This window comes from Biomphalaria glabrata, chromosome 17 (genome assembly GCF_947242115.1).
Source record: "Biomphalaria glabrata chromosome 17, xgBioGlab47.1, whole genome shotgun sequence".
Taxonomy (NCBI): domain Eukaryota; kingdom Metazoa; phylum Mollusca; class Gastropoda; family Planorbidae; genus Biomphalaria; species Biomphalaria glabrata.
This window is the reverse complement of record NC_074727.1, coordinates 11459560-11473805: the sequence shown is the minus strand read 5'-3', so window position 1 is coordinate 11473805 and position 14246 is coordinate 11459560. Positions and strand designations below refer to the sequence as shown.

The window sequence follows — 14246 nt, the reverse complement described above, 5'->3', positions numbered from 1 at the left end:
CTTTGGATACATCAGCTGCGTGTAGAGGGGGGAACTGATGTGTGGGCGACATCGTTCCGACCACAGCTAATGCCCAGGCATTCATCTCATTTCCATGACATGATCCATAGTCGCTTCGCGACTGAAGGAGGTCATAATAATAATAATAATAATCTTTATTATCCGTAAGGAAATTTGTCTTACAATTTGTGCATAACACCAAACAAAAAACATTATTACTATAAGAAACCAAAATGTACATTCACACCAGACTCACTCATAATTTACATGTGACAAAGTTTATACCAGATTGTTCTTATTTAATGATTTGATTGCCAGGGGAACAAAAGAGTGTTTGTGTCTGTTTGTCTTTGCTATCGGTGTCTTGTATCTCTTTTGTGATGGTAAAATCACAAAATCCTGACACAAAGGGTGATTCTTTATTTCGAGGATCTTGTTAGCTTTTTTATAGATGTTTGTCTCAAACAACTGCCCAAATGGGGTTTGTTTTTTGCCAATGATTTTGCCAGCAGCATTTAGGATTCTATGAAGTTTATTTTTATTTTTAATGCTCAGATTGCCATACCAGGCAGTGATATTGAAACTTAAAATATTGCAGATGTGAGCGTGATAAAACATAGCCAAGGCCTTTTCGCTAACATTAAACGAGGACAGTTTTCTTAGTAATCGTAATCTTTGCTGCCCATTTTTAGCGGCCCCCGTAAGGGTAAAAAGACGCTATTAGGTTTGTGCAAAATGTCCGTCTGTCCGTCTGTCCGTCTGTCACACTCAGATCTCGAAAACTAGAAGAGATATGAAAAATATTATTTCATCATTAAATCCGGCTTGAAAAGTTTAGGTGCAACGGCTACTTTTGGTTTTCTAAAAGCAAACCGTTTAATTTATAAAATTAATTATGCAAGCGATTTTTTCATAAAAATACACCAATTCTAAAACAATTACGTAAATGTAAGGGAGGCAATGTTACAATATGCTAACAAAGATGGACAATTTTTGTGTATTTTCAGTATCACTAAGTCAAATATATATTTAAAATGTACAGGAAATGTTTACAACAAATACAAATAAAAGTTAAAGACGTTTTTTCTGGTCAACTAGCTGCTAAAATTAAAAGAAAACATTTCTGTTTGTTTATAAAGGCTAATAATGCACTTTGTATGTAAATATCACGCATATTTTTTTAAATGGACTTTTTATGCAGCGATTTTCGTGCAGTAGCGTAACGTCGCAACATGATCAGGTGCTAAACCAATTCCTTAAACTTTTTTTAAAAATCAGATTTTATTTATTTTTTGTTTAGTGCCCCCATCCAAATAAAAGAAGCTTATTTTTGTGCGTTTTGTCTGTTGGTCGGTCTGTCCGTCACGATTAGATTTAAAAAACTAGAACTCTAAAAGCTATTGAAAATCTGATTTACCCTTTAATGTTCCTCCCATAACATCTCAATAGTTTTAAGTATCTAAAATTGATTGTTCCGGATTTTTTTGTGCAAAACTAATCAACGCCAACAAATGTTTGTTTGCTCTTCTAACTTATATTACATTCAATTTCCATGCTTAAACGTTGCAAAAACACATTATCAATAATATGTTGTTCCGTTTTTTATGTAAATAGCATATTAATGCTAAATCATAATCTCTATACTGACTTATATTTCATTAAGTGTAAAAATTTTCCGGATATTGTTTTATAAAACATGAATTATGCCTAATGATTGTTTGAAATCGCATAAGGCTTTTTAAAAAAGTAATTTACTAGAATTGATTACTGAAAATTACTTTTTAGACATTTAATTTTCTTGTAAAACATAACATAGAAGTTTTGTAATCGATAAAGAAAGTTCCGGATTTTGTTTCTTACAAATCGTCGCCAGAAATTTCCGAATTTATTTAAAAATCTACTAACGCCAAATAATTGTTTGAACTCCCTCTTCTAATTAATAAACAAATAATCTTATTTACGAAATAATGTTTTTACGGATTTTTATGAAAAATATTTTAACTCACTACTCTCTTACAGTACATTTAACTTTCTACCTAAAACATTAAAAAATCTAATTATCGTTAATATTATGTTCCGATTTTTAAGGAAAACAGAATCCAAACACCAAAGTAAGGTATGAAAATCTCTCCACGTGGCTGTAGTACATCTAATTTTTATACGAGGCCATCCAAAAAATTTAATTAACGGTATTACATTTATCTGAAATTCTCTTTTTCTTTTACTATTTATACAAACATCCGGAACAATCTATTATATAAACTTTTCAATTGTGTTCATACCTAAAAATTATTGCGATGTTTTGAAACGTAAAATAAAGGTTAATCAATTTTTAATAACTTTTAGTTGTTCTTTTTATATCAAGATAACGGACAGACCGACTGACAGACAAAACGCAAAAACAATGTGGCTTTGATCCTTTTTAAATAATATCTATTAGAACTCAGTGCACCAATGTCTATGAACCCTCGTTAAATATCTCGTGTAAATAAAGACATTTTTTTTTATGGTACCGGTACTAGCCTATTGTGAGGTAATGGAATTTTTTTTCTTTGACGTCATATGAATGGACTCTTTAAATGTAATGTTAAAAGAACGCACTCGGTGCACCAATGTCTATTAACCCTCGAAAAAATTGCTTGTATTAATGAAAACATATTTTAGTCTAACTAAGCCGTGTGACGTAGTGTTTTTTTTCCTTTGACGTCACATGGAATGAATTCTTTAAATGAAATGCTAAAAGAACGCACTCAGTGCACCAATGTCTATGAACACTCGAGAAATGGCTCGTGTTGATAAAGGCGATTTTTATTCTAGCTAGGCCGTGTGACGTAGTGTTTTTTTTCCTTTGACGTCATATGGAATGAATTCTTTAAATGAAATGCTTAAAGAACGCACTCAGTGCACCAATGTCTATGAACACTCGAGAAATGGCTCGTGTTGATAAAGGCGATTTTTATTCTAGCTAGGCCGTGTGACGTAGTGTTTTTTTTCCCTCTGACGTTATATGGAATTAATTCTTCAAATGAAATGAAAAAAGAACTCGGTATAGTAGGCTAATGTTTATTAAGCCTCGTTATGTGACTCGCGTTTAAAAAAGGAATATCTTGATTTAGATCTAATCTAGATTTTTTAAACTAGATCTAGATTTTTATTACAGTATATCTAGATCTGGATTTATATTCTAATTAAAATTATTTTAGAGTCTAGATCTAGAATTCCTAGATCTAGTTTAGACTAAAATAGACTAGATTAAGATGTAGAATTTCAATTTCTAAACTTAAAGTGTAAAAAAAAAAATGTAGATTTTCATTTCCAACGGTTTGATCAATATTGTAATGTTTTAATATACTAAAACTAATCTACTATTTTTTTATTAAATTTAAATTTAAATTTACGGCAAATGAATCTTTGAAACATTATTACTTTTGACCATCGGATGGCTGCCTGGTCGTGCGGTTTGCGCGCTGGACTGTCGTTCAGATTTATGGATGGCCCAGGGTTCAAACCCTGCCCGCTCCCATCCCCCGTCGTCCTGCGGGAGGTTTGGACTAGGAAGTAATTATCTTCAACTCTGAAGGAACATCCGAAACGTGTAAAACATTTTACATCAAAATTAAATCACCTCTTGAATATTATTTGCGAATATGCAGATCCGACAGGGATCCGACTTCGACGGGGGCCGCCTCTGAGTTTGTGTAACACAAACTCTCTTTGTAATCTTGTTTGTTGATATAATCAGTATTTGCAGTAAAATTTAGTTTATTGTCTAGGATAGTACCAAGGTATTTAAAGGTTTGCACAATTTCAATAGTCTCTCCAGCTACAGAAACAATATCATTTTCCTTCTTGTCCCTACGAAAATCGATTATCATTTCTTTGGTTTTTTTTACATTTAATAATAAAAAATATCTTTACAATATTTTTCAATTTGTTCTATTTCTTTGAAATACTCATTTACGTCTGAGCTCTCTGAGAGCAGGGCAAGAAGAGCCGCATCATCAACAAGAACTATCGGATAGCATAATAATGTAATTTATATAACGCTTTTCACAAACATAATGTAGGATTGTAGGCTCAGGGTGCTATGGTAACATAACAGACATAAACACGAGAGTTACGATGACAAACTAATCATAACATAATCAACATATAACTTGTACTCTTCCTCTTGATTGTAGTGAAGCAATTTTTTTTTTTATAAAATACAGACGTTACTTCAAAAAAGTAGGTGATTACGTCCCTACGCGTCATGCATCTAGTCCTGCATGTTAACCAATGACTTATATTCTGCCTGGAGGCGCGGTGGCTTAGCGGTAAAGCGCTTGGCTTCCGGGTTCAAATCCTGGTGAAGACTGGTATTTTTAATTTGGGGATCTTTGGGTGACTCTGAGTCCACCCAGCTCTAATGGGTACCTGACATCGTGCTGGCCACATGACACCCTCGTAAACAGATGACCTCTACATCATCTGCCCTATAAACCACAAGGTCTGAAAGAGGAGCTATTGGTTTTCCTGGCTGGCTCAGGCAACCCAGTCCATGCTCTAATAGGAGCATTTGTACACATTTGTCCTAGCATATGGAATGAGGAACGTGCCTTTATCTTTGGTTGTTTGAGTTGGCATGTGTGTGGGTCAAAAGAAGTTGAGTCAAAGAAAACTTAGAATTCAAACTACGCGGACAAAAGAAACCTAGCAGTTTTTTACTATTAGTGAATCTGTACGCTCTATTTTTTAATTTAGTTTCCAGTGCCATTTGATCTACTTCCGTGATAACTCCATTCATCCAGAGTTTGTTCACAACCACCCAGGTCGTTCACCCTTTCAATGGTTCCACTGATTTTTGTTTCAGATGGGACACATATGAGGGAACCGAGAAATCGTACAACTATGAGTCACCGGTGAAGGGGTGATATAGAATACCAGTTGGCTGTAGGACGCAACTGAGAGGGTACGATTAGCCTACGAAGAGCTGGGTGGACTCAGAGACGCCCAGGGATCCCGAAAGAAAAAAAAATCCCAATCTTCACCAGGATTCGAACCCGAGTCCGAGCCCTCGGTTCAGAAGCCAAGCGCTTTACCGCTCAACCACAGCGCCTCCCCATGTGTATTTAATATGCATATTTTAGTTTTAAAAAAATTATGTAGGCTATTTTGAGTTTGTGACGCACTGACGTAAATCCACTTGAAGGGTCCCCCAAATGGGTGTCTGAAATTATGTTTGTAAATACATAATATATTTCATTGACAAATAGTGTCAACGGGTGTCTCCTTTTTCAAAATTTATAGATTAAATTTATAACAAATACTAAACCTAGATCTAGGTCTATCAGTACGTTGACTTTGTTGACAAAATATTTTTTCCCCACACAGATCATTTTAAAGTTAGTTTTACATTTTAAAATGCAATTTGTTACCGATTTATTTTCCTTAAGAAAGAGATCAAACATATGCTTGCAGCAAGAACTAAGAATAGCCTTTCTCTCTCTTTGTTGCCACGAATAAAACTGTATGATATACAGCAAATTCCAGGTATCTGTCAGGTTTAGAATAGCAGTATACAATTAAGGTCCCGGGGTTCCACCTGACAAGACATACTCACACACAGTCATACATAGAGTGACCAACTATGTGAATAGTTTAAATAACAAAAATTAAATGAATTTAATTGTATGAAACTGATATATGTGTATGTACAATGAAGATGATAAATAGACAATATATATATATATAATATATAAATATAAAGATATTATTCAACAATTAATTTAAGCACCTTTGCTACTGCTATCAACTTGTCACCCTGGTTTCTTAGTCCACCAGACTCTGACCGACTGGCGTCACAAAACTGCCAACCTCGGTAATAGTAAAGTTAGACCTCAGATGATCGCCAATTTGACAATGACACTGAAAACTGTAATATATATTTCTGAGACGGCAAGCGACGCCCACACTAGCACAGACTCGAGCTCAGTATATACAACTCCAACACTGACACCCTATAAACGAAATAAACACAAAACTTAACTTCTACTCTAAAACTAGAAATAGTGACAACCTCATACAAACGAATAACTCACCCTAAACAGGGGTCCAAAAATCCTACTGAATAATAAGTCCGAGAAACTAGTACATAATATAGATATAATAACCTTTTACGGACCAACACACCGTCCGTTCCAACCAAAGTCAGATGGTGAACTGCCTCATGACAAAGAATGACCAATAGATGTCACCGGACTTAGTGACGTAGCAAAACAATTCAAAACAAACATACAAGGCACTCTCGCCCCGTACAAGTAGGCTACTATGAGTAGGAAATAAAAAAAAGAGTTAGGATAACTACGCGACAGTATCTTGTTACCTTTACTAATAATATATTTAAATGGCGAGTATTTTAAGGTTACGCTAATTAACCTTGAGCAAAATTTACAGAATCGGGTATAACAGATCCAATAGTTATTCTTAATAATGCTAGAATTGTCCATTATTCGGGTTTGGCTTCTTTAATTTCAGAATTAAACTTCACACTCGAGTTATTACCACTTTATTCATCTTTTCTCAATCTAATGGACAAAAGAAAAACAACAACAAAAAAACAACAACAAAACAAAACAACCCTTTCTTATAGAGTGATAAAAGAATGAATTGCAAAGGTGGGAAAATGAATCAAAAAACCTTAATGTATGTCTTTTCGTCAGAGGAAATTTCACAATCATGGCATATTTTTTTTATTTGTGAAATTTAAAAAAATGTTATTCTTTCTATGGGAACGCAGCCACAATGAGAGGCAGTCTGTCTAGCCTGCGGATACGTCTGTTGGGCATAAATCTAAAAGCGACATTTCTGAACTGTGATAATCACTCTCTCAACCTGGCTGCTTTTCATTCTGCTGAGATAGATCCAACAATTGTCACTTTTTTTGGAACTGTACATAAATTGTTAAATTTTTTTTTCCAAATTAACCCCAGAGATGGGTCAAACTGAAAGAAGATCAAGCCGGTCAGGGGCGGACTGGCTATATGGGCATTCGGGCAAATGCCCGGTGGGCCGGTATCCAAATGGGCCGGTAGGACCACAGTAAGCATGTTCTTTTTTTAAATCACGTCTGTATTTTATAAGATAAGGGCCGCATGGATGCCACTGTTAAATGTTTTATAGTATTCCTTTTTCAGGAGAAGGGGCCTCTGAGCGAAGTATTTAAAAAAATAAATCTTTTACCGACTCTACTAAGGCCTACTTATTTAATCTAACATATTTTCCGAAATAATGTAATAGCCTACAATGCCCTACGTCCATAGAGCTTAAACCTTTTAGGGCCTATACACTTTGAGATTAAAAAGCAACATAAAGCCTTTATTCTTTATAAGGACTTAGTGTTACTGTTAGCATGTGTACAGCTATCGATACATTATCAAATTTAACAGAATGATTTTAAGGACAGGTAACTTAGAACCGGATGTCCATCTTATAAAATATAAATTATGGGCAGGATGGTATAGAAATGCCCGGGCCGATTTTGATACCCAGTCCACCCCTGAAGCCGGTATTTAAAAAAAAGAGAGTAATACAAGAGAAGAAGCTACGTCGGCAGTTTCCTTGCATCTCGACAAAATCATCATACTGTTGGAGAACCTTTTTGAATCAACAACTGAAAGAATGGACACTAGAAGCAGTGCACAGAATCTGTTCTATTGTCACAGATAGGTATTAACATTAACATACTGTATACATTAGTTAATAATAATGGAGACAGTGATTATCAAAGTAGACATAGAAGACTCTCTTTTTATTTCCGTCAAATCCTTTTGCTTTCGCATAAAACATAAACAACAAACAATGACGTAATATCATTTAATATTAGCACATCCTTCCTTTTGAAGTTATTATCACATCCTTCCTTTTAAAGTTCTTAAGACTGATATCTACTAGGAACCTTAACAATTCGACCACTTCTGGTTGTCTTGACTGGCACAAGTTCTCTAGATGTTGGTCTATAACCGTCTGTTTTGTTTGTTCCAACAGTTTGCTGTTCATTGTCTTCATCGGTATCATAGTACCCAGAGATGTCTTCGTAGCTTGTTTAAAAACCGTTGATTTCGTCTGTATGTTTTTCCCTCATTTGTATTTATGATGTAAGATATGGGTGATGAATGTTTTTTTTAATGACAACTGCTTTCTGCCATAATTGTCCTAGACGACCTCTCACTTTCTCTCCGACAGAGTAATCTTTAGGTAGTCTTGCTTTTGCATCGTATTTCACTTTGCTTTTCATCTGTCGTTCATTGAGTAATGTCTCTGCATTTTCAGCTACCCATGGTTTCAATAGTTTGGGATTAGTTGGAATGATGTCCCTAAGTCTTCTACTCATCAGCAGTTGTGATGGTGAATACGACAGTCCGCTTATCGGAGTATTTCTATACTTGAGCATAACGAGATATGGATCTTTCCAACTTTTGTATGCTTTGAATCCTTTTCCTTTCGCACAAAACATAAACAACCAACAATGACGTAATATCATATAATATTAGCACAGAATCTTCTTCATGCAGTGGAAAATTAAGAATTTTTTTTGCATATCTGGAATTCTGGTCAAAGCTCCTGCGCCCAATTAATATAGTTCAGAAGAAACTACAAAAGTCTGGACTGCACGTACGGGAAGCTACTAAAGAAAGCCTTCAGGACAGAAGGCTCAAAAGTAAAGTAGCAATCATACATAAAACACTGAACCATAATCTTCAAATACAAAAACAAAATTTAATAAAATACTCTGAAAGACACAAAGATAAAGGCACATTCCTCGTCCCATATGCTAGGACAAATTTGTACAAATACTCCTTCTTCCCTAGTGCTATTAGAGCATGGAATGGGTTGCCTGAGCTAGCCAGGAAAACCAGTGACTTGGCAGAATTTAAGTCATTGGTTAATATGCATGACTAAATGCATGATGCGTAGGACGTAATCATCTTCTTTTTTGAAGTAACGTCTGTATTATATAAGATAAGATAAGAAATTAGTACCCTTTCATGCTTTCTGCAAAATGATGAGAAACTGACAAAACCCAGTCCATCGAAAAAGCAAAAGAAGGTAGTGAATACTATGGATTCCCTGTAATCAAAACAACCAGAAAAAAGAAAAGACTTGATGGGAAGTTGAGTTCTAATGTAGGACTGTCAATAGAACTGCAATTCAAACGTGTTGCGACAGAAGTGCTGGACAGATTTCATATGGAGATGAAGGACAGATTATAAAGGCTGGAAAGAAAATGGATACCTTTGGGTTTCTTCTTGAACCAAGACACCTGTTGGATGATGACACGCTTATGACAAACTGTGTTACTTTTCCTGTTTGTATGATGAAATAAATGGCAAATCGCTTGTTCAACGATGTCATTGATGCACGAGCACTTTTCATCAACAAGCTAGTGATACAATCACCAATAGACATATTGCGGAAACAGGCTTCATATGGTAATTACGTGTGCTCAAACCTTGCAAACTCCTCCGAATACCGCTAACTCAGGCCACTACCATTGCGTCATGTGAGAGATCATTCTCAAAGCTCATGTTAATCAAAAACTATCTGAGGAGCACAATGACGCATGAAAGGCTTATCATGGCTTTAATGTCAGTGAAGTCACAAATACTAGAAAATATCGATGTAGATGATGTTATAGATGTCTTTGCTGCACAGAATGCACGACATTAAGCGATATGAATTGTGATTCGTCACTTGTGCATTATTTAGCTAAATAAACAACGGTATTATTTGTTAAAAAGAGTCTTGATTATTTTTTGTAAAGTTTACTGATATACTGAACCAATTTAATTTTGGGCTTATATATTTTTTGCGTACATTATCTCGTGTCGTATGTCGAATGTCAAAATGCAAGGGGCCCCACAATAGGTCAATCCCCCCGGGCCCCCTAATCCCTAGCTACGCCCCTACCACCTTATATACAGTTTAGTTAATAGAAGTTCATATGCTCTTATTGTAGAGAAATAACAATTGTCTTTAATATGTATACTCATTCATGTCATAATTGGTGCCATCAGTTATTAATACAAAAAATAATTAGAATACATAGTTGCCTAATACACAAACACAATTTTAACATGCACACTTTTTCTTTGGATGATTTGTCAAATAGATATTTACATAACGTTTTTTTTGTTGCCTTCAAATTACCATTCTAAGCAAACATGTTTTGTAAGTATTAATTAGAGACATTTTTTCTCTGTAATAACTATTTTATTTTCATTTGAATCTATCTTGCAAGTTACTGAGACTAAATAGTGTAAAAAGTAAACGATACTGTAGTAAATATTGAATGTGTTTTCAAATAACCAAGTAATTGATTTTTTTTAAAATTAAATATATCTACAGATTTTTGTTTGCTTTATTACATATAAGGCATGTAGTTTATTCAATAATCACAAGACCAATAGTTACATTTATTTCTTACCAAACTATCTAACAAGCTGATTGACACTAATGGTTGGCTTCTTAAAATCCTTCTTTCACATCAAACCATTCATACTGGACATTTCTGAAGCTAAGGGCTTAATGAGTAATCATACAGTGTATGCATGTCCAATGGGAAAGAAAATAACCTATTTTTATAAAAATGTTTAATTTGTTTTAGATCTTTTCAATCAATGGTAAAGGATTTATGCATTTTGCACACACAACCATTTCTTCTTAGCTGAAAACATCTTCATATATAGTTACAAATAAAAAAAAATATAAATAAACTCCTCTATATACATACATCAGTTATGTAGGTCTTGTTAAATCTATCAATTTCCAATATATTGATATATTTTTTTGGCACTTGTTAACCTTTTATTCCAATGAAAGGATTAACTGAGAAATGTTATTCCAATAATGCAAAGAAAAGAAGGTAGCTGTCTATCAACAACAAAGATTCGCTTTCATAATTCATCTTTTACTTTTCCTGTATTTTTAACCAAAGTGCCTTCATTCCCCCCCCCCCCATTTTATTCTCTTTTTTTTTTTTAGCCATATTACATAAAAAAAAACTACAGAAATCTAATGCAAGGATTGATAAGTGATTGACTTGATTTAACAAAGTGGAAGTATATTGTTCAGAAGTATCATGTTACTATCGTAACTGAATTGACCGAAAATCTTACTCTAATTTCATATATCTCCCACTACATAGAACCACGTTGAGGAATTTTACATTTTGGGGGAGGGGGGAGGGGACAACTGTTTAGTTTCTCACAATGAAGCACTTAGATTACCTTGCTTCTAAAATATGGCAATGTATAATTGAGTGATGAACTGTTAAACATTTAGGTAAGTAAATATCTGATTGATTTTCAAGATATTGTAAACAACAAGCCTCCCATCATCTCTCATTTATTATGGCGGAGGAGGTGGGCACTTAGAGTATTATATACCCACTTACAGAGCAGACAAACAATACACCAAGTTCCACACAATTCTAAAAATAACAACTAATACTTCATAGAAATATTTTCAACAAGTATATACGTGCTTAAAACTAGCTTCTAAAAGAACTGCCCACTACGAAATGAGCTCTTTACAAAACAAAAGTTGAGTGTGATGTGCATTTACTATTAGAAATGTATTTATTTTCTTTGAGATACTAAGCATTTGGTCAATTCTATCAAATGAAAAAGCACTTCTATGTGTAATAAGAGGGGAATGATTTTTAAAAAGATAAAAAGAAAAGATCTATACCCAGAAGTAATATTCATTAGTTCAAGAATTTGATTCCATTTTGAATTGAGATTTTGTGTTAAAAGATGGGGGAAAATATTTTTGGTTCATCAGATTAAAAATCATATTAATACTTTCTTTTTGTAACTTTGCCTTCAATCCTGGACTCCCCAGGTGTCATACAACATGTCATACACAGAAACCCACAAGATGTATTGCTTTAAAGTAAGTCAAATAAGAAATCATTGACATTTTATCAGTATAAAATAAACATTTGCACTAATAGTGCATTGACACTTGAATATATTTCTGTGAAAGTCCTCTCTCTCTCTCACATGCAGACCTAGAATCAAGCTCAATTTATTCACATTGTAGGTTACAACAGTCACAAGAACAGCAAGAATGCTATCACAAAAGTTCCAAGGTTTTGTTTTTGCACTGACCTTTCACATTAACACAGCTCTACTTTTAACAAAGATTTATAAATGCAAGAGGAAAAAATGTAACAAAAAGAAAAACAAAAGCATACATATGGCATTCAAACTATTGTCCAATAAAGTGTGTGTCATGGCATATCTCTAGGCTGCCTAAGAGTAGTTACAAATGCATGGACAATCAAACCTCTTTATGTCAAAACAAATGTCTCACTATGTCTAAGTATGTAAAATAAAAACAACAGCACAATTTGTTTGCCATCTTATTACAGAGCTTTCTGGGATTTAAGAACAAATGTCCAAATAATCAGAACTTTAACATAGCTACATTGAGCATATTCTTTATTATTGATAAACTCGAGGCTAAATAAAAACTAAGCACATTCTTTATTATTGATGAACTCAAAGCTAAATAAAAACCAGTCTGAACAAAATGTGATTGTTTTTGCAGAATACTTTTGGCACAAATAACTTATGTTAAAATTATTTTAAGAGTCTATGCATCTATAAGCAGGAAATAGAAGTTATTATTAAAATGCATAGAGAGCAGGGAGTTAGTGATATTCATGTTTAGTCCCTCAGAACAGCAAGTTATGGTCACATTTGGACACAGTTTCCACATTAAATAACAACTTTATATATGTACACATAAATATTCAAAATGATCCTAACTCCTAATATCAAAATCTCTGATTTTTCAAGGGACCATATTTAAAACGTATCACAATCACATCATTGTAGGACTATTATGTCAGAGTGCTCCAACACTAATACTATAGGGCAATGAGCTGCAAATGTTTTCTTAACAGAAGAGGTTCACTGGCCAGACCAAGCTACTCCTGAAGTTTAGGCCGGAAAAAGATAGAATGACAGAAGAGCTTCTGCTCATCACTATCTGTATTTCCTGGACTTGATGACCCATTCTGCTGTTGGATTCATATGATAGAGCTCCATCATTTTAGTGCAAAGATCTAAACACCGTTCAGCTAGGAAACAAGAAAAAAAAATTACAACAAAAATCATAAAATGTGTTGTTTTGTTTTTAAATCACAGACAACATACATAACCTAATTTGGTCATTTATGGGCATTGAAATATAGTTCTTTTCAACATAAATACACAGCTAAATCTTGAAGTCTTCTTGTATATAAATAACTAAAACTCCTCCAGAAAGAAGACTGTATCATTTGACTATTTGTTTGTTTTACAAACTTTGGATGTTCCTTCAGTAGTGAAGATTATTACTTCCTAGCCTTAAATAAAAAAATTAGTTCTAATGCTTTGTGTAGCACAATAAAGATTGCATTTAGCTGTAAATTATATAGAATATGAGAACAGATATATTTTTTTTAACTACAAAATTAATAATAAAAAACCAATCTACTAAGATTAGAAAAAGTGTAGTCATGTGAGACACTGCACTCATCATTAATTTTCTGAATCAAAGACATTGCCATTATTATTATTTTATCAGCATGTATGTATGTATATGTATCTTTAGGAAAAGGAAAACTTGTTAAAAAATTTTAATACATAGTACATGATGACCTTAAAGTTTCCTGCTCTCCACACAGTTGATCTATCCAAAGGAAAGGCAAGTGCCATACAGTTAGGGATCAGCAGTATCAAAGGATCACTGGTTAATTATTTGTTTTATATAATTAGTCTGTTCAGTTCATTATTTGTTTTATATCATTAGTCTGTTCAGTTCATTATTTGTTTTATATCATCAGTCTGTTAAGTTCATTATTAGGAAACATTTCATAAGCCTAAAGATTTTATGAGACAAGACAATTACTTTGGAGGATATTAATTTAATTACCCCAACAATAAGGTCAGCTCAACTGTCCTTAATTTTTTTTAATGCTTTAAATATTAAATTCATTACAATCAATCCTATTTTCATTATGAACCTAAGGAGTGATTTATTGACAGGTTTTCATGTTGGTTAGCCCCCATTGTTGTGCCAAGTGAGGAATTAAGTTCCAGTTTTCCAGATAAACTAATAATGTATGCTGCATGTATCAGTTATTAGAGTGTAGTTACATTATGACATAATTGATTGATGTTGATGATATGAAGGAATACAGGAAATAGAACTTC

The 14246-nt window shown here is 33.7% G+C and overlaps 1 protein-coding gene across 1 annotated transcript in view; it reads left to right on the top strand.

The window, feature by feature from the left end:
• The window catches only part of LOC106055546 (uncharacterized), a 50854-nt gene extending 36617 nt beyond the window's left edge, over positions 1 to 14237 (top strand). The window contains exon 5 of the mRNA XM_056014954.1: positions 14079 to 14237. Within this exon, the coding sequence (XP_055870929.1) occupies positions 14079 to 14117 (39 nt within the window). The 3' untranslated portion in view covers positions 14118 to 14237. The remainder of the gene's footprint in view (positions 1 to 14078) is intronic.
• The last annotated feature ends 9 nt before the right edge of the window (positions 14238 to 14246 follow it).